Below are 18,807 nucleotides of genomic sequence, written 5' to 3'. Positions count from 1 at the left end.
TGAAACAATATGCAAGAATGATGATGTAACTGAAGTAATAAGAGAACCATGTATGGAGAGACAAAGAAATCATATATACCGAGAAAATAAATGAGAAGAGAATTAGCAAATGTATATACGCAGAAACGTAAGGTAGATGAGATATGTAGACTGTTGCTCCAGAAGAAACTATAACGTGGGTAAAGCAGCCATGATGGAAAGATGGATGTCAGTTTAGTATAATAGTGAGCTAAAAAGTAAGTCTTGAAGGGAGGGATCAGAACTGCAGAGCTGACAGAGGCTGGAAAACAGCTTTGTGGCCAAGAGGAGTAATAGCACCCGGCTCAATTGAATCAAATAGCACTGAATAAAAGGTCAACACTGACAAAATCATGGTCTCCTCACATGTGGTGCAAGACTCGAAATCTAGGCCTATTCATTAAGCTCCAATTGAAGATAACGATGTGCACTACACTCCTTTAAAAGTCCCAGAGAAGAAAACAGCAAGGTCAACTACAGAGAAGAGGCCTTTACTTAGAGCCTAACCAATGAGAGATGGTAGGCTAATTGGCCAAAGTGGGCAGTGGTCTGACGTTGTTCCCCGCACCTGGGTTTCGTTTTGCTTACATGCTGCTAACGAGCCAAATGTCCAAGGTTGGGAGAGAATGCCAACCAATCATGAGAGTCTATGGAGCAGTGTGCTACACTTTGTTGCAAATGCCAATCCGTTGCTGTTATTCTGCTAATAATCTGTACTATGCGTAATAAGAGGTAGCTTGAGGCGTGTTTACCTGATAGGGAACAGTCAATTATGTTACTAAAACGTAAAGAAAATATAAGTATATATCTTCCCTTAACCAATCCCTCCTTTCGATAGGTTTTACTGTTTGCCGTGTAGGATGACATCATAGCTGACGTACATCGAGGTATAAAGCCTTTGTATGATAGAAATATAGCAGGGAGTGTGTGAGCTGCAATCTGTTTGTTCACCAGGTTTCCCTACTTTATTTGAGCTGATAATAAAGTAGTACTTTGCCATATTCTTTGAGTCTATCCGGTTATTTGGGTCTAAGATTGGTAATTCCATCTGGCACTTGGAATGCTCCAGGTGCTACTGCACGTAGGTTTGCCAGAAACCTTGGGACAGCATCCTGTGTGGCTCTGCCAATTCTTTAAGCGTTTCTTCTTTTATCTCGAACAGTAATGGTAATCCTTTCAATGCTGTTTTTTTAATTGTATCAGCGGTGGGCGCTAGGCCACAGCAGGCACCAGATCCATTTCTAATGGGAAGCCCACATATATAACTTGTTCTTGGAGATGACGTGGAGGAAGGAAAACGTTTCCTCTTCTTATGTTCCCCTTTCAAAGCCTTTTTAGTTTGAGCTATTAGGTGGCGTTTGCCAAAACTATTGCATTAGAATACAGATAGGGAGAAATTGCATATGAGGAGGGACACACAGTTTGTATGTGTTTTTTGTTTATTTGCCCACCCATTGATTGCCCATGGCCACGCTAATCCCTATGGTCATTCCCATCCAGTTCCTGCCCCTCTCTGCCCAAAACAACTCCTCTTCAGCTTGCTTTTTTCAAGCCTTATCATCAAACTTTGTACTCAAAGTGCCTGCTAGTGCTTTTTCAAAGCAGTCTTCTGAGAGTTAATGTCTTGATTGGAGCTGTGAACCCACTACTGGTGTAACAAAAATGTATTATGCAGGTCTGCCTTCTGCTACTTGATTTATAAGCACTATGCTTGTCCTTCACTGAAATCCTGCTGAAAGCAAGGAATGGCAAAGCCAACCGTTTTGGCTTGTGTAGTGTATAAGTATTAGGCATTTGCCAGGCATTACTATTAGATGCCCAAGTACTCACACCGGTTTGCACCTGCTACCATCAATGGCCAGTTAATATGGGTACACAAGTGCCTTTCCAATGCCTGCACAAAAGCCCAAACTGTTGGCATTGCCAATGCTTATTTGAGATGTGGACTAGCTCTACTTTTTTTTAACGCTTTTTGCCTCTATCTGGGGCCGAAGAGGACAAACTGGAGGAGGATTCATGACTCGGATGCTTTGTTTTCTGAGTGGCCTTCTCCATGTAGACAACCCGTATTCCAAGAACGCCATGAGGCGTTGCTATGGCACCTTTATGCTCCCCGCATGCATGCCTGCGCAATGCATTGGTATAATGTTTACCTGCCTTCTTACATGAGAGCATGGACCACGCTCTGGTCCTTGCCCCATGGACTGAGATTCCTCTGGCTGCCAGGCTACTCCCTCCATGGCACATCTTCGCCATGTGGTCGGCTAACTCCATCTGACCGCCTTGTGCGTTTGCCTCTCAACTGCGCCCATCAGCTCCGCAGGAGAGGCCTGGGACCTTTATACCTGGCGACCGGAGCACAGCTCTGCACTACTCTAGTTCCCAGCATAGCCTCGTCTGTTGCCCATCTGGAACCCAACAATAAGGGGAATGCATATGTGATAAATTGCCTTTGGCTTTTGTGATTTTTTATTAATACATAGCTCCCCCACCCACCTGGTGCCTTCCTGGTTGCCGCTCTTTTTACCTACTTAAGGAGCCCTCCAGCATCTTTTCCTTTGCAGATGGGGAGCAGGTGCACGTCGATCTAGGTCACCTGGCCTAAGCCCTGCCCACCTGATGCCTTCCTGGTTGCCGCTCTTTTTCCCCACTTTGTAAACCCTGCCCACCTGGTGCCTTCCTGGTTGCCGCTCTTTTTCCCTACTTAAGGAGCCCTTCAGCCTATTTTCTTCTGCAGATGGGGAGCAGGTGCAAGTGGATCTATGTCACCTGGCCTAAGCCCCGCCCACCTGGTGCCTTCCTGGTTGCCGCTCTTTTTCCCCACTTAGCAAGTCCCGTCCACCTGGAGCCTTCCTGGTTGCTGCTCTTTTTCCCTACTTAAGGAGCCCTCCAGCCTCTTTTCCTTTGCAGATGGGGAGCAGGTGCAAGTGGATCCAGGTCACATGGCCTATGCCCTGCCAACCTGGTGCCTTCCTGGTTGTCGCTCTTTTTCCCTACTTAAGGAGCCCTCCAGCCTCTTTTCCTTTGCAGATGGGGAGCAGGTGCAAGTGGATCAAGGTCACCTGGCCTAAGCCCCACCCACCTGGTGCCTTCCTGGATGCCGCTCTTTTTCCCCACTTAGCAAGCCCCGCCCACCTGGTGCCTTCCCACTCTTTTTGGCTACTTAAGGAGCCCTGCAGCCTCTTTTCCTTTGCAGATGGGGAGCAGGTGCAAGTGGATCTAAGTCACCTGGTCCAAGCCCCGCCCACCTGGTGCCTTCCTGGTTGCCGCTCTTTTCCCCCCTCTTAGCAAGCCCCACCCACCTGGTGTCTTCCTGGTTGCCGCTCTTTTTCCCTATTTAAGGAGCCCTCCAGCCTCTTTGCCTTTGCAGATGGGGAGCAGGTGCAAGTGGATCTAGGTCATCTGGCCTAAGCAACACCCACCCCTTCTTAGCCATGCCTCTTCTTTCCTGCTCTTAACTCTTAGATCAGGGGCGACTCTCGCCGGGCATCCGAAGCAAATGGCAGACAAAGAAAAGGGCAATTCCTGTACAGATCTGGAGGATCCAGGGCCCGAACCCCTGCTCAGACAGCAGGTAAGCATGCACCAATATGTGTTTACTCCCTCTGTCCCCACAGACCATCTCCACCCCTCTGCCCCCCCCGTGATGTACCCTTGTGCCCCCCCCCTTTCTCGCACACAGGTGTTGCCTGTTTTGCTTGATTCTTCTACTCTGCTCCCCCTTCCCTCCCTCCAGCCTTCAGGAGTCTGTCCTGATACATGCTGGTTTCACCATCACCGTCTTGTGGCCAAAGATGGATTTAACTTTTATGGACTTCATTGATTTACGGTGCGTCACCCTTTCTCATGGTGGGTCTGAATCATGCTGTTCCCATCTTCCTCTTGTATCCAGGCTTGCAACATTATGTGTTACTACTGACTTCTGCAATTGTATTTGCTCTCCTCTCTTGCTTCTCCACTCTTTTTGACTGCTTACTCTCTGTTCTCTTCTCCTCTCTCTTTCTCCCTTTTCCTATCTCCTTCCCCCCTCCCCTTACTTTCTTCTATGCACTTACTCTATCAGAATTGTCCATCGACCTAGTATGATAGCAACCTCGTCTGTCTCTTCCCCCTCCCCTTACTTGTTTTTTTCCTCCCCACCCCTCCTCCAGCACTATCTGAAATGTCATTAGGCCTAGTACGATAATCGCTTGTTTTGTTCAACCCCTCCCTTTCTGCACCCCTCTCCCTCACCTTTTGTTTTTTCCGGCTGTACCAGAAATGTCGTCAGGCCTAGTACGGTAGTCGCCTGTCTGTATCCATTTCCTTCCCACTCTCCCCCTCCCTTCCTTATCTATGTCTTAGCTCTTGTACTATCTGAAATGTCGTCAGGCTGAGTATGATAGTTAATTTCACATCCTTACTGTTCACGGCCTGTAAGAATGTCATTGTATTTTCTCTTGTTCCCTCCCTTTCCTTGAAGCGCTTTGAAACACATTGTGTATAGGCGCTATATAAATAAACTATCATATCATATCATAAAATGGATAATCTGCTAACCAGATTCATCTTTTTTGCCAACTCAATGCTAAAAGCATATACACTACATTAAAAAGCGTCCTAGCAAACCTCGGAAACTCACTCCCGAGCACATCGAAACATTGGCACTGCCCGCAAATGCTAATTACCGACCTACACTGCCACAAACGACAAAAGTGAGAACTTCATCTCTTAATGTATTCATGACCAAGCAGCCTACCAGCGATCAGCATATTACGCTGCCCCAAGCCCTCTCCGCTCACAGAAGCAAGCCCATGAACCCAAATGGTACCAGTGAAAGACATTTGATTTGCGCACGAAAGGCCATAAACCCATTACACAACCCAGTAATGAGAAAGTATACAGCTCCCCACCCTGCCCAGAAGCTCACTAGCACCACACCACCCTCACTATCGATCACCATTTGCCTCTCTATAAACGCACGCCTCACCCCTGTATCCACAGCTTCCAGGAACATTAAACTGGACTGCAGAACATCTGTGGCATCCCTGCTTTTCCGCCCGGCTCATACTTAGACCGGAAATGCCCACCTTAGTGCCAGAACCTACATTTTCCATCTAAAACCTCCCTCTAACACAGGCCAAGCCTCACTTACTAAATCTGCACACAAGACCTTAGCACAAGCCACAAAATCTAAGACAGCCACTATAACATACGGAGAGCCCGCCTACACCAGTGGACAAACCCCTCCTGCCCTATCCACCTAAGAAACAACAAACTCACAGTGCCAAGGCCCACTCACCTAACCTGGCGCCATCCAAAAACAAGGAGACACTCTCCTCCCAGAATACCGCAGCCACTGGATTCAAACTATTGTGGCCGTCAATCCTCCGTTCCTCCACGCAGCCCTCATTAATGCCAGATCACTCACTGCACATGCCTTGGACATAAATTACCTTATCACAGAAACTAGACTTCCTGGCAAGTTCAGAAACCTGGCCTCACCCAGCCTCAGGTCCCACCCTCTCCTTGGCCCTCCCAGAGGGATTCACAATACTTAGACATGACAGAACCGAAGCCAGAGGCAGAGGCATCACCCTCATTTACAAAGACTCCCTTCAAATCAGACCCATCAAGTCTCCCATGATCGCAAACTGTGAACTACTTTCACTGAAACTCACCTCCTCCGCCTCAGACTCCATCACCATTCACATGATCTGCAGACAGCCTGGCCCTCTATGTCCTTTGAGGGAGAAATGATTCACTCAATTGGAAACAACATCAAACATGCATCTAGAGTCATACACCTAGGAGACCTCAACCTAGGCCTCCTCGACTCTCAAGACACAGCAGCGTTAGCACTTGCTAAGGCTCTTATACACATAGGCTTTATTCATCGAATCACAGAACCCACCCATATTAAAGGAAGATCACTGGACTGAGTTTCAGACTTCATCAGTCAGATTACGATCCCATCTAATGCCCCCTGCCATTGGTCGAACTACCACATCCTCCTCTTCTCACTCCCCCTGCAGAAACAACTACCACCAACTACTCAGGGTTTACCATCCACATTTGCGCGAAGCTCGAGAAACATCACCAAAGACTCCATCACCCCCTTCCTCAGCCCCTAGGCTCAGACTACTTATACTCATCTGACCCAGAACTCCTTGCTAACATTTACTCAACGACTCTGACCAACACAGTGAACATGGTAGCTCCTCTCCTCCCAGGTAAGGCTAAACCTAATAGCCGCATTAGCTCCTGGTTCTCTCTGGACCTATTGGCCCTATGATCCAAAAACAGACAAGCGGAAAACACATGGTAGAAAGCCGCCACTCACCAAATCCACCTTTATCAACATAGCCAATTGATACAAACATGCTACCATATAGGCAAAAGAATCAGCATACAACCAAAGCATAGTCAATGCCAATTTCAATTCGCAAGAACTCTTCAAAATCCTTAGAGAATTAGCGACCCCATCCTCACCGCCAAGCATCATCAAAAAGGATGAAACTTTTTGCATCAGTAGCCAAAATGCTATGCGAGCAAATATAACTTCCCTACAGGAAATAAATCACCAAGAAACAAACATCAGCTAGTCTCACAAACCTGCCCACCCAAACTAGGGCTAATCACACCACCCCAGCCTTCAAATTTAGAAATGTATCATAACTAGAAACAGCAAACATCCTCAAAACCCTTAAACCATCGAGAGGCAAAGGGGATGTATGCCCCGCCACAACCATCAAAGATTGTTCTGAATCAGTGGTCCCATTCATAACGAGATTTATCAATGCGTCCTTCTCATCCAACCTAGTACCAAACATCCTAAAAGAAACCCGGGTACTCCCATTGCCAGTGCTCCAGATAAGATTTGGAAGGGAGAGTATTTTACTCCCTATTTTTTAAAGTTGTGAGTAAAATGATTTTTTTAGAGAGTATAAATGTAAATCATGTTAAGGAGCCCTGCAGCCTCTTTTCCTTTGCAGATGGGGAGCAGGTGCAAGTGGATCTAGGTCAGATACATGTTTCCAATCGGGCAGTTAAAATAGTAGTTTCTTCCTGTGGTACTACATGCATTATTGGTCCAAACATATCCATGAAGCTGTGAGGGTGAAAGCAGGGGCGCAAGATTTTACAGGTCTTTTTCCTGTTTTTTGTTGTATTTTTACTCTCTATTTTGATTTTTTGGGAGTATTTGCCAATTTTTAGTGAGTAAAAGTGGCTGATACACACCTTATCTGTAGGGCTGCCTGTTGCTAAAAAAAAGCTCCCTAGACCCTCTTTCTTCAAACCACTATAGTTCTATCACAACAGTACCTTTTCTCCTTAAGATACTAGACAGGGCAGCTTACATCCAAATTCAGTCCTATCTCGAAGAGAATCACATCCTAGAGATGCGCCATTCCGGTTTCCGCCCGAGCTATGGCACGGAATCAGCACTAGTAGATCTAAAAATGCAACTTGACACCTTTAAAGATGAAAGCAAACTGGCACTCCTTCTCCTCCTAGACCTGTCGGCTGCCTTCAACCTGGTGGACCGTAACACAATATGGCACCATCTCACAACTGTAGCCAAACTCTCTGCCGAAGCCGCCTCCTGGGTAGATATCTTCTTGACCAACATGTCTATGAGAGTCTTCTCTGACATTGCAAGTGCACCCCCTATACCGTTATTTTGTTGCGTTCCCCAAGGATTCTGTGTCTCCCCTTCTCTATACAACATTTTCACCAAACCCTTATTTGACCTTCTCGACTCTATTGGAATTTCCTACACTAACTACGCTGACGACACCCAAATCCTCCTCCCCTTATGTGGATCCTAACCGGACGATACACTCACCGTCAACCAAGTCTATGCGACCATCCATTCCTGGATGGCAACTATCCATACCTGGATGGCGGCTAACCACCTATGCCTGAACGACGATAAGACAGAGATTCTCATAGTGGGCTCCCATGCCATGCTCAAGAAACAGTGAATTCACCTCCTTTACCATAGATTGATTCCAGATTGCAGTATCCACTACAGTAAAAACCCTACAGACCCACTCGTTTTAAGACTCAAACCACAGACAAGTAGGAACCTTCGCGCCTCAGTACTCGTTGTACGCATGTATGATCTTACAGCAAGTCCCTGTGTTTTCTGTCTGTCAATTCAGTGTAACCGGTTTGCAACAGCGCCCTGATGCCCTTGGGCGCTTTACAAATGTAAAAAATAAAATAAATAGTGTATGTGTGCTTTGCTTGTGGCATAGAGCACATTCAAAGTTCAAATGATGCCCACTCAACAGCCAGAGCAACAGCCAAGTTTCTACTGCGCATTGACAGCATTTAAGATATGCCCCCCTCCTCTACCAAACCTACGATGATCATAAGTAACCCATGCTGGTGGCATGGTAAACTCTAAATAAAGTTATGCCTGAATTTAGGCATGGTGCATGGTACTACTTATGATCATGGACGCCACATTCCAATTTATATCGCACATGTATCAGCTCCTGTGAGTCAGCTCAGCTGTAGAAGGTGATGTGTATTCTGGTCATACGGGTTGATGCTGCCAAAAAGGACCAAGCCTCTTCTTTGATCCCTTTGTGAGGGCCAGTAACACCCTCCACTAGAGACAACCGCACAGCAGAGAGCTAGCCTGGGTACAGGCATCAAAGTAGTGCACCCATTCCAAAGGAGTAGCCTCGCATCAGGGTGCTGCATCTCCAAAGGCCTTTGTTGTTAGCAAGAAAGGAAGGTGGCGGACTGGGATAGGTAGGAGGGCTCTGGTCACTGGAAGGGGACTTCCACCATGGTTTTTCTCTCTGTCTCTCTATCTCTTTCCTGTCCTCCTCACTTCCTCTGAAGGAAAGCCCTTTTGGTGTGACATCAGAAGGGCAAAGTCCACACCATCCAAGAGCAGGGATTGGACCATTAACGCAGGCTAGCTTTAGACCAATCACCTGAGGACTTGTGTCCTTAAAAGCAGTCTTCCACCCCTTCAACAGATTCTCCCTAGATCCTCCTGGATCCTCTCAAGACCCAGGAATTCGCTGTGGAAGAACTCACTAGACTTCCTTTGGGAAAGTTGTACTTTCCAAAGCCCTCAGCCTGAAGTGAAGAAGGAGACATCCAAGGCAGAAAGAAAATGTGTCCCCTACCCACTCCCAGGGCACATTGGTAGTGACGTTTTGCTGTGAACCAGGACCTGCCTACCACTCTGCACCGGAAATCTCCTAGAGCTTGGAGAGCAGACCCTGAACGAAGCCACCCTGTACTCGAGTCCCCCTGAGTGGGACTCACAGCAGCCCGAGGACCAGACCAGCCAAAGCTCCCTATTGTACCGCACTGAATCAGTCGCTCCAAGTTTAATACGCCTTGAATGAAAGGGAAGGCGCCGGCTCTGGCTTTGGCATTTGCGCCCCTCCACCAATCCGAACTATTGGTTGCACTTCGAACCAGCTCAATGCTGCATCATTCCTTAGCAAAGCCTGTCACTTGCAAGGCCTGAAGCGACTGGTCGACGCTGGCACCGTATCCGCCTCACTGGTGAGTCACACACTGACTCTGACCAGGTTTTACACCCATGGCTCCAGCCAGTTAGCCCTTGAATGGCCACCTTATCACTTGCACATTGATGCTCCAAGATCAAGAACTGGGACCGCCCCTAGCTGCATCCTTGAGAGTCACCCGCTTGCTGCTTGGGCCTACACGATCCAACGTGCCCAAACTGAGCTTGACCCGCTGGTGTCTATGTTCGACACTGGGTCTGACTCCATCAACCCACCAAGAACTGAATCTAGGTACTGTTGACCCTGAACTACCCCCTCAGTCCATTTGGGCCCTAGAGACTGATTGGGTCACGATCGCTCCACCATCCCAGAAACCAACTTCAGAACCGCTGTCCAAGCCTTGGTCCTCTCCCACCTGGATGGTGGCAATGCCCAGTTGGAAAGCCTTCCGCCGACTACCCTGGCACCCCTGAAATGTGTCCTGCATGCTCTAGCAAGACTCATTAAAGGACTCCACAAATTCAACCACATGACCCCGACTCTCATCGAACTCCACTGGCTCCCACTGCAAGCCCGTATCCTCTTCCAAACCTGTTGCATCATCCACATGGCTGTCATCCTGAAGTCCCCAAGCTACCTCACTGAGAAACTCAGCATCTTCGGAGGCCTGCGATACACCAGAAGAGGACATGTGCAGACTTTAATTACAACAGTGCAGGAAAGAAAGAACCAGAAGACAGGCCTTCTCTGTCTATGCTCCAAGACTCTGAAACATCCTCCATGTCAACATCAGACTTGCCCCATCAATTGAACAGTTCAGAAAATAGCTCAAGACCTTCCTCCTTAAAGAATGGCTCCTCCTTAACACCCAAGTCCACATATACTGCACTCCCCACCATACCTGAGACTCAGTGATCGGCTCCACACTGTCTTCCACCCATGCTGCCGATTGGCCAGCCGCCCCTATTAGCTCCCTGCTCCTTTTTTCTCTACTACCTTCACTGTGTTTTTCCCCCTATGATTGTAAAGCACTCCATTGCTTCCCGAAGCTAGGTCCACAGTCAATAAATACCTTAATAATAATAATAATAATAATAATAATAATAATAATAATAATAATAATAATGCTCAGAGTGCTAATTTCCTCAGTCTGTTGCTTCTCCAGCATGAGGTCTGGCATGGATTCACATGCTCATGAATATTCCCTGTCGTCAGGCTGGGAATCCTCGGTAGAAGAAAAAACAGTTTCAATTTCACTTGAAAACGGTATTTCTCCTCTAAACCAATCTCTGTCCTCTGGGTCACACTGCCCCCACCCAATGTCAGTCCTCTCCCTAAACCCCTCCTCTGGCAGCCAATTTGAGATGTTTACCACAGGCTTTAGTGTTGAGAGTCCTCGTGTTTGCTCTCCAAGTTATTTGTACGTTTTCATGTTTTTCGACAGAAAAAGTTTAATTTTTGTTTCAATGGAGCCTGTGTGCTATTTTCTTCATCTGCCGACAGCGGGGACCCATAGTCGCTGAAGTTCCGGTCCCCTGAAGGGCGAAGATCCATTGAGATTCTACAAGGCCATCTTGCGCCTACTTCGCACCCTCCGACCATGATGGAGGAGAAGAAGGAGGAAAGGTCCCTCTTCAGGCCCTACACCAAATGCGGGCTACGGAATGTGTTTGTGGAGGACAAACACCGGCAATGCCTGCACCTGGACCACAATGAGGTAGCGTGCGAGATATGCCTCGGTTTCTCCAAGAAAACAATGAAGAACAGGCATAGTAGACTGGCGGCGTGGCTTAACACGAACAAGGCCTCTGACCCATGCTCCGAGCAGGGTCATGCCTCGTCCAGGACCGGCTGGTCCGAGGAGCGGTCTTCTAAGCCTTTTGAGGGCACCTCATGCATGGGGGCCCAAGATAAGGCCAAGAGCTGCAAGCCTGAGTCCACCGGGTTCGCAGCAGAAGCAGGTCCCAAAGTGGATAGGGCGCGATCAGCATCACCTTCCACCTCCATTGCCAGCATACCTTCAAGCCTCTCTTCAAAGAGGAATTCATCTACCCCGGCTAAACTATGGGAGGAATCAGAGAATCCGCGGACGGAGGAGAAGAAGGCCGCAAAGACCTCTTCGGCGTAACTTCTACCACGGCAGCTACGGGCACTTATCCTACGAGGGTAGCTCCCACGGCTCAGAAAGTGTCCCTTCCTGCAAGGCACGACACTGCTGCAGTGACTTTGGCAGAGGCTGCAGACATGCCAGAAGGGGTGAAACCTGCCCAGGCCCCGGTTCAAGACCCTCAGGGGGAAAAAGGGGAGATGGGCACATCCCTGGAAGGTTGGGGAGCTCAAAACCAGATGTCTGCACGCCAGACGCTGGTGGCTGCCAGAGGAGGATCTTCATATCAACATCCTGGAGCTACGAGCAGTGTTCTGGGCCCTCAAGTCTTTCCTACCATCTCTGAAAGGCAAGGTGGTGAGGATCTTCACGGACAACACCACCACCATGTTTTACATCAGGAAGCAGGGGGGCACTCGATCCCCAGCGTTCTCCATGGAAGACCACGACCTTTGGCGCTGGGCCGTCGGACGGGATGTTCCTCGTCCTTTTACACCTGGTGGGAGTGAAGAACATCATCACAGAATCCCTCAGCAGGGAACTGCACTCCCGCCACCAGTGGGAGCTTCGTCAGGATCAGGTGGACTGCCTGTTTGTCATATGGGGCAGACCCCAGATCGATCCGTTTGCGACAGCGGTAAACTCTAAATGCCAGAAGTTTGCTAGCAGATTCCACCAGCCGAGGATCCTGTGGGACACACTTTCCTTCCCGTGGGAAGGGCTTTTTCTGTACGCGTTTCCTCCATTCCCTCTTTTGCCAAGAGTCATAAACACACTCAAAAAGTGTCAATGCAAGATGATACTCATCACCCTGGCGTGGCCGAGGAAGATTTGGTATCCGGACCCTCTCAGCCTGTCAGCGTCGCGTCCGGTCAAGTTGCTGTTGGTTTTCGATTTTCTAATCAGAGAAGGAGGTGCAATCCTTCATCATGACCCAGGATCGCTGAACCTGAGGGCTTGGCTCCTGCAGCCCTAGAGTTTGGAGGGTATGAGTTGCCAGCAGACTGTAGGGAGGTACTTGCCAAGGCCAGGGCGTCGTTGACCTTGAAGTGCTACGGCCAGAAGTGGAAGCGTTTTGCTACGTGGTGCCGGTCACAGAAGATTAACCCTCTGAGGGTCACGGCCACACAGATCCTTCCATACTTGATATCCTTGGCCAAGGCCGGACTTGCGCATGCCTCCATCAATGTACATCTGGCGGCTATCTCCCACTAGACCAGGTCCCCACAAAGATCTTCACTTGGGTCCCGCTTACTCGTCAAGGAGTTTCTCAAAGTACTTTTCTGATCTTTTCCACCATTGAAGGCTCCTGTCCCGGCATGGGAACTCAACGTGGTTCTGACGAGGCTCATGGGGGGCCCCCCTCGAGCCTATGTATCAGGCCTCACTCAAGTTTCTCTCGTGGAAAAAGGCTTTGGTGTTACCTGTTTTTTTCCTGAAACCTTTGTCGCCGGCAGAAAGGGCCTTGCACTCACTGGATGTTGCTTGTGCCCTAAAGTTCTACGTGACGCGCACAAAAAGTTTTCGGAAGACTTCTCAACTGTTCATGAACTCTTGTCCTTTGAACCATGGGATGACCTTGGCCAAGGCTTCCATTTGAAGGTGGCTCTCCGGCTGCATCACGCACTGTCACCGGTTGGCGAACCAACCACTGCCTGGCCGTCCGAGAGCCCATTCCACCAGAGTGATCGCTGCGACTATGGTGTTCCTGTCTTGTGTGCCCCTGCTGGACATCTGCAAGGCTGCTACATGGAAGTCCATGCACACCTTCACGAAGATCTACTGCATCAACAGGGATTCCATGGAGGAGTCCAGAGTCGGCCAAGCAGTGCTACGCAACCTTTTCGCTTGAGGTGAGTTTGTTCCAGAGGTAAGGATTATTGCTTGTGTTGAGCCTTGCCACCTCCCATGGTTGTGTAATGTTGTACTGCTATGTATTTGTTATTCATGAGCATGTGAATCCATGCCAGACCCCATGCTGGAGAAGGTTTAAGTAACTTACCTGTAACTATTGTTCTCCAGCATGGGTCTGGCATGGATTCCCATGCAAACTCTCCCTCCGGCCCCTCTGTGGCTCTTCCTGGTCATACTGCCACTTTACGTGCTTACCAAATCTGAAGATGGCTGCCAGAAGAGGGGCTCAGGGAGAGGACTGTCATTGGATGGGGTCAGTATGTACCAGAGGACAGTCATTGGTTTAAAGGAGAAATATTTTGTAAGTGAAAGTGAAACCGTTTTTTCTTTTACAGTGGATTCCCAGCCTGACAACAGGGAATATTCACAAGCATGTGAATCCATGCCAGACCCATGCTGGAGAACAATAGTTACAGGTAAGTAACTTAAACCTTCTTCTCTGGTCTTCCTGTGGTGTATGGGTTTGGCCAGTGTTTTCTATTCGCTCTATTGCAGATGGTGTGTTTGATTAAAGTATATATATTTTTATAGTCCCTTGATCGGACATTCTCTTTTTTTTGGACTGTGATACTGTGTTGTTTGGGTTACTACTGGTTCACCTTCATATCCTCTTAAGGAGAACATCCGTCCCTATCAGGGTTACCTCAAAAGGAAAAGGAGTTCTATCTCTTAACTGTCTCTGTTTTACCTTCATGATTGAGTTGGGTTTTGGTTTGTAGAAGCGTGAGGGCTGAGTGGGCTATTTTACACCTACTCATCCTTGTACTCCTGCGGGGCACAATCCAATTCATCAGAGTATATTCCCTCGGATAGGGACCCACCTCAAAGAACTGGAGGGCAAGGGCTAGTTGGGTATTATACCCTGCATAATGGAAGGTGTGAGAGCTTTATAGAACGAAAATGAAATGGAAATGGTTTCTGTCACCAAGGCGGGCAGCCTCAGAGAGTAAGTAAGGGGACGAGGAAGAAGGACGGGGAGGTAATGGTAATTGAGTTTGGTGGTATTACCAAAGTAAATCCTGTCAAACCCCTAATCAATCTCTTTGTATTCTCGGGTTTCTCGGGATCACACACAGGGCTCCAGATAAGATTTTGAAGTGGGAGTATTTGACTTCCCATTTTTATTTATTTTAGGGAGTATACAAATAATTTCCCATTCCCATTGCTAAGACAGACATGATTTTGTAATCCTTAGTTCTTTGAGCAAGTTAATTCATGCAAGATGCCTTTTTACCAGAATGCTTCTTTTTCAATCAGGCAGTAATAATATTACAACTCTTTCCTGTGGCACTGCACTGCTGGTGTCTAATCTGAGGCTATCAGGTGAGCCGCATGGGTGGGAGCAGGGGGGCAAGCTCTGATGTTTCCTATTTTTCCTGGGAGATATGTGTAGTCACCATTTTACTTTGTTGGGAGCTTTTGCCTCTTTTTTAGGGAGAAAATGTGACTGGTAGTCCCCTTATCTGTAGGGCTGATTTCACACACACCAAAGGTTTGAGGACACTCAAAAAGTGATGTAACTATGTCCTGTTACTTCTTTTTACAGGTTGCTTTACAGTTCATCCTCATTTACAGGTGCAGACTGGAATGACCTGATTTGCAGGTTAAATTCCCTTCAACCACGTCACCAGGGTAGGTCAGAGTAGCCCAAAGACTGCATTGGCACCTACACAATACAGCGCTATGACATCCACACTCACCAAGAGAACAACAATTAAACAGTTACAATAAGGATTGTGTGGAAACAGAATACACGTATCAATAAAAAGAGACTGTACCATGCACAAAGTAGATTGGCTCTTTTCAGCCAGAAACAGGGATCCACTGTTGTATTTATATACATAACTTATTTTGTTTTCTTTATTGGCAGGTATGTGGTCTTCCTCCAGCGTTTTATTGAGACGGCAGAGAAGTTCTTCATGGTCGGACAAAGGGTGAACTATTATGTGTTCACAGACCTCCCTGAGCAAGTTCCTAAAATGACGCTTCCAGACGGCAGGCAGGTGGTCACCATCCAGGTCCCAGGATACAAGAGGTGGCAGGAGGTGTCCATGAGGCGTATGGAGATGATCCACGATGCCTCAATGCGCAACTTTGTGTACGAGGTGGACTACATTGTGGCTGTGGATGTGGACATGCAGTTCACAGACGAGGTTGGAGTGGAAATCCTGGGTGATGTCTTTGGGACGCTTCACCCTGGCTTCTATGAGACCGAGCGCCAGCATTTCACTTATGAGCGCAGAGCCAGCTCCCAGGCGTATATCCCAGAAGACGAGGGGGACTTCTACTATGCAGGTGGTTTTTTTGGAGGAACAGTAAAGGAAGTATTCATGCTCACCGGGCATTGCCACAGTGCCATGATGGCGGACAGAGATCGCGGCATTGAGGCCATCTGGCACGACGAGAGTCACTTGAACAAATATCTTCTTAACCATAAGCCCACTAAGATCCTCTCTCCCGAGTACCTGTGGGACTGTAACACAAGGTCCCCACCCTTTCTCTTGAAGAGGCGTTTTTTGACTGTGTCAAAGAACCATACACAAATTAGAAGCTAACGGGCAAAGAGTGACACTGTGTACACTATACAACTAAAGGAACAGTCAGCAGCAGCATCTAAAAGGTTAAGAAATGCTTTCTGTCATGAACCACTCAAGGGTGTAGCCTTCTGAAGACCTCTCCGTGCTTTCCAATGCATCAGAATGAAACCTTTCTCAGAAATGTATAATTTTTAATATTGTTCATGGTTTTTGGGGGCAAGCAGATTTCTCCTATAGAGGAAGAGATAGGGACTTGCACAGGGAAATGCACAAGTGCCATTTTCTATTTATTTATAAACATTTTGACCCATGGCCCTGCGGACAGAGTCTGATTACAGAATGATTCTGGGTTTCATGCTCTTTGTTCTTGATTGTTCTTCAGCCACGAGCATGTTTTGCCTGTGGTGGAGAATTCATTGTTTTAATAATCTAACCTCAGTCCCCTCCATATCCCTGATCCAAAGAACCTATGGCAGGGTGCTAGTGGCACGGAAAACTGCTTAGCCACCCTGGCACTGATGAGTGGCCAAGCGATTGGGTGATACATGCAACAGTTCAGAAGATGGTGGGCATCGGAGGTACCCCCGCTTTCGTCCCTACCGCTCGTCTATGGGGCTGAAGTACTCCCACAACTTTCTGTTGCAGGTAACCTACCAACTGGGTTTTCTATCACAAATCATTCTATTTTTCTCAAAAATATATATTTAGTGTGTTTTCATAATAAACTACATACGAACAATAATTGGCACCTGGATTCCATTATAGTACTCCTCAGCCAATCAGATTCTTAGGAATGCAGCTCTGGTAGGTATCACCCCAAAATATCGCTGCCAAAAATGCTGAATTTTGAAATGCGCATTTCAACGCACTTATATGTGAGGGGTGGGTTAGGATAATAAATATTGTAAAGGGAGTCAGGGGGATCTGCGAGGGGTCTCCCCCGCATATAAGTGCATTGAAACATGCAGGGAAAAACAATTCTGTATTTTTGGCGACAGGATTTTATTTTTGAAAATATCACAATAGCTCCCTCTGGTACAGACCAAGTTCCAAGCATTCTGATTTGAGCAGCAGTCTGACCAGCAGAAGAGACTGTCTTCAGCTAAGTGCAGAGAGTTCACTGTTCTGTTAAATTCCCCAAACTAATAAACAGCAATGAAACGCAGCATTTGAAAAGTGTATCAGTACTAGTTCCATGCTAATTAAACTAATATTTCAAGTTACTTGTGATTTTTCATTTTTTTCCCACAATAAAAAGACTTTCCTTTTCAGTTGCCTGCCTGCCGTGTCCTAATAGCTTTATATAGCCTGGCAGTGGTCATTGGGTCTTGTATAAATGACCCTTCCCCAACTTGTAGCCATCTGCTTCGTCTCGGGCAATATTTTGGGGGTGAGTCCTCATCCAGCAATAATGGCAACTCCCACAGCCTATAAGACTTAATTAAGTCTGCTGGACATCTGGGATGTATTTGAATCTCTTGAACATGATGGTAACGAACTAAAAAGCACATGAGCAGGAAACAAAGGGGTGCTGAGAGAGAGAGAGAGAGAGAGAGAGAGAGAGAGAGAGAGTTCTAAGGCGAGCTCATGAAGTTGGAAACATGTTGCGCCTCTCTGTCCTCTTTCTCGTCTGCCTTCGGCTGCATGGCTTGAAAATGAAAGGGATGAAGCTGGACGCACAGCACCGGCTGATTCAGACATAACTGTCAAAACAAGTCAACAGAACTGAGCCCATCTGAGCTTTACCACTCTACCACATGTAATTCAAGGGCAGGCTCTGTGGATAAGAGGCCTCATCGTTTTGCTAATGTAACAGTTCATCACCTATATTGAATATGTCAAAGTATGGGGTATTGGGACAAGTTTGGCAACTTTCTCAATAGTTACTCTTGCTGCATAAGTGAAGCTCACTGATTTTAACATAAAATAGGGATCTCTTGTCCTTGCATTTGACATTGTGCTATAGAGAGTAATGCATTTCTAATCCATGGAATGCATTCAAATCATTTCTCATAATTGTGTCTTTTGTGCACCCTATCCTTTTACGTGTTAATTATACTTGTTTTGCCTAACACATTTATTTTTTGTATTATTGCAAACTTGTCATATCAGCAGATAGCATGTCCAAATTCACAAAGGGGACATACAGCAAAAGAAGCAGATATGTGTAATTAAATCTGCTGCTGACAAGGTTGTCGCTTGGAATGATCATGATAATCGCTAGACAGTGATACACTAACTTACCCCTGCAATGTTGCAACTAATGGTTCCTGGAGAACTTTGAATGTATATCCCTCTTTCTTTCTTTGAACCCTCTCTGACCTCTTTCCACCATTGCTGAACTCTTGTAGAAGAGGGGACCTTCCATTTTGAGAGCATATTGCGATGAATCCCTAGACGTCGCTACTTCTCCCCAAGGGGAGACCTTTCCCATGAGGCCAGGAATGTGAGGCGTATGGGGAGGGACTCCCCCCCAGAGAGAAGGACGACCATCTAAGGTGTAGCCCCTATAGGAACATCACACCCCCACACACTCTAGCCCTTTTTTCCTCTGCTAATCTCTTTGTAGAGACTTGGAGTGTGAAGGATTGTGCATTTTCGCAGGTGCATTAGCCTGCTGAGCTAACCATATCACATATTAGGTCCTAAAATGGCTGCATTAACAGCTAAGACTAATAGCTTATTCAAAGTGTGTGCTAAATGCTGAAACAGACCTTTGTAGATGGATTAGTAATTATTTAGTAGC

General features: G+C 47.2%; 1 protein-coding gene across 1 annotated transcript in view; it reads left to right on the top strand.

Moving 5' to 3' along the window:
* The window catches only part of ABO (ABO, alpha 1-3-N-acetylgalactosaminyltransferase and alpha 1-3-galactosyltransferase), a 911,475-nt gene extending 894,231 nt beyond the window's left edge, over positions 1-17,244 (top strand). The window contains exon 7 of the mRNA XM_069609331.1: positions 15,395-17,244. Within this exon, the coding sequence (XP_069465432.1) occupies positions 15,395-16,079 (685 nt within the window). The 3' untranslated portion in view covers positions 16,080-17,244. The remainder of the gene's footprint in view (positions 1-15,394) is intronic.
* The last annotated feature ends 1,563 nt before the right edge of the window (positions 17,245-18,807 follow it).

The sequence above is a fragment of the Ambystoma mexicanum genome, chromosome 8 (genome assembly GCF_040938575.1).
Source record: "Ambystoma mexicanum isolate Mex_15411 chromosome 8, UKY_AmexF1_1, whole genome shotgun sequence".
Lineage (NCBI taxonomy): Eukaryota > Metazoa > Chordata > Amphibia > Caudata > Ambystomatidae > Ambystoma > Ambystoma mexicanum.
The sequence above is the reverse complement of the archived record's forward strand: the minus strand, read 5'-3'. Positions and strand labels throughout refer to the sequence as shown.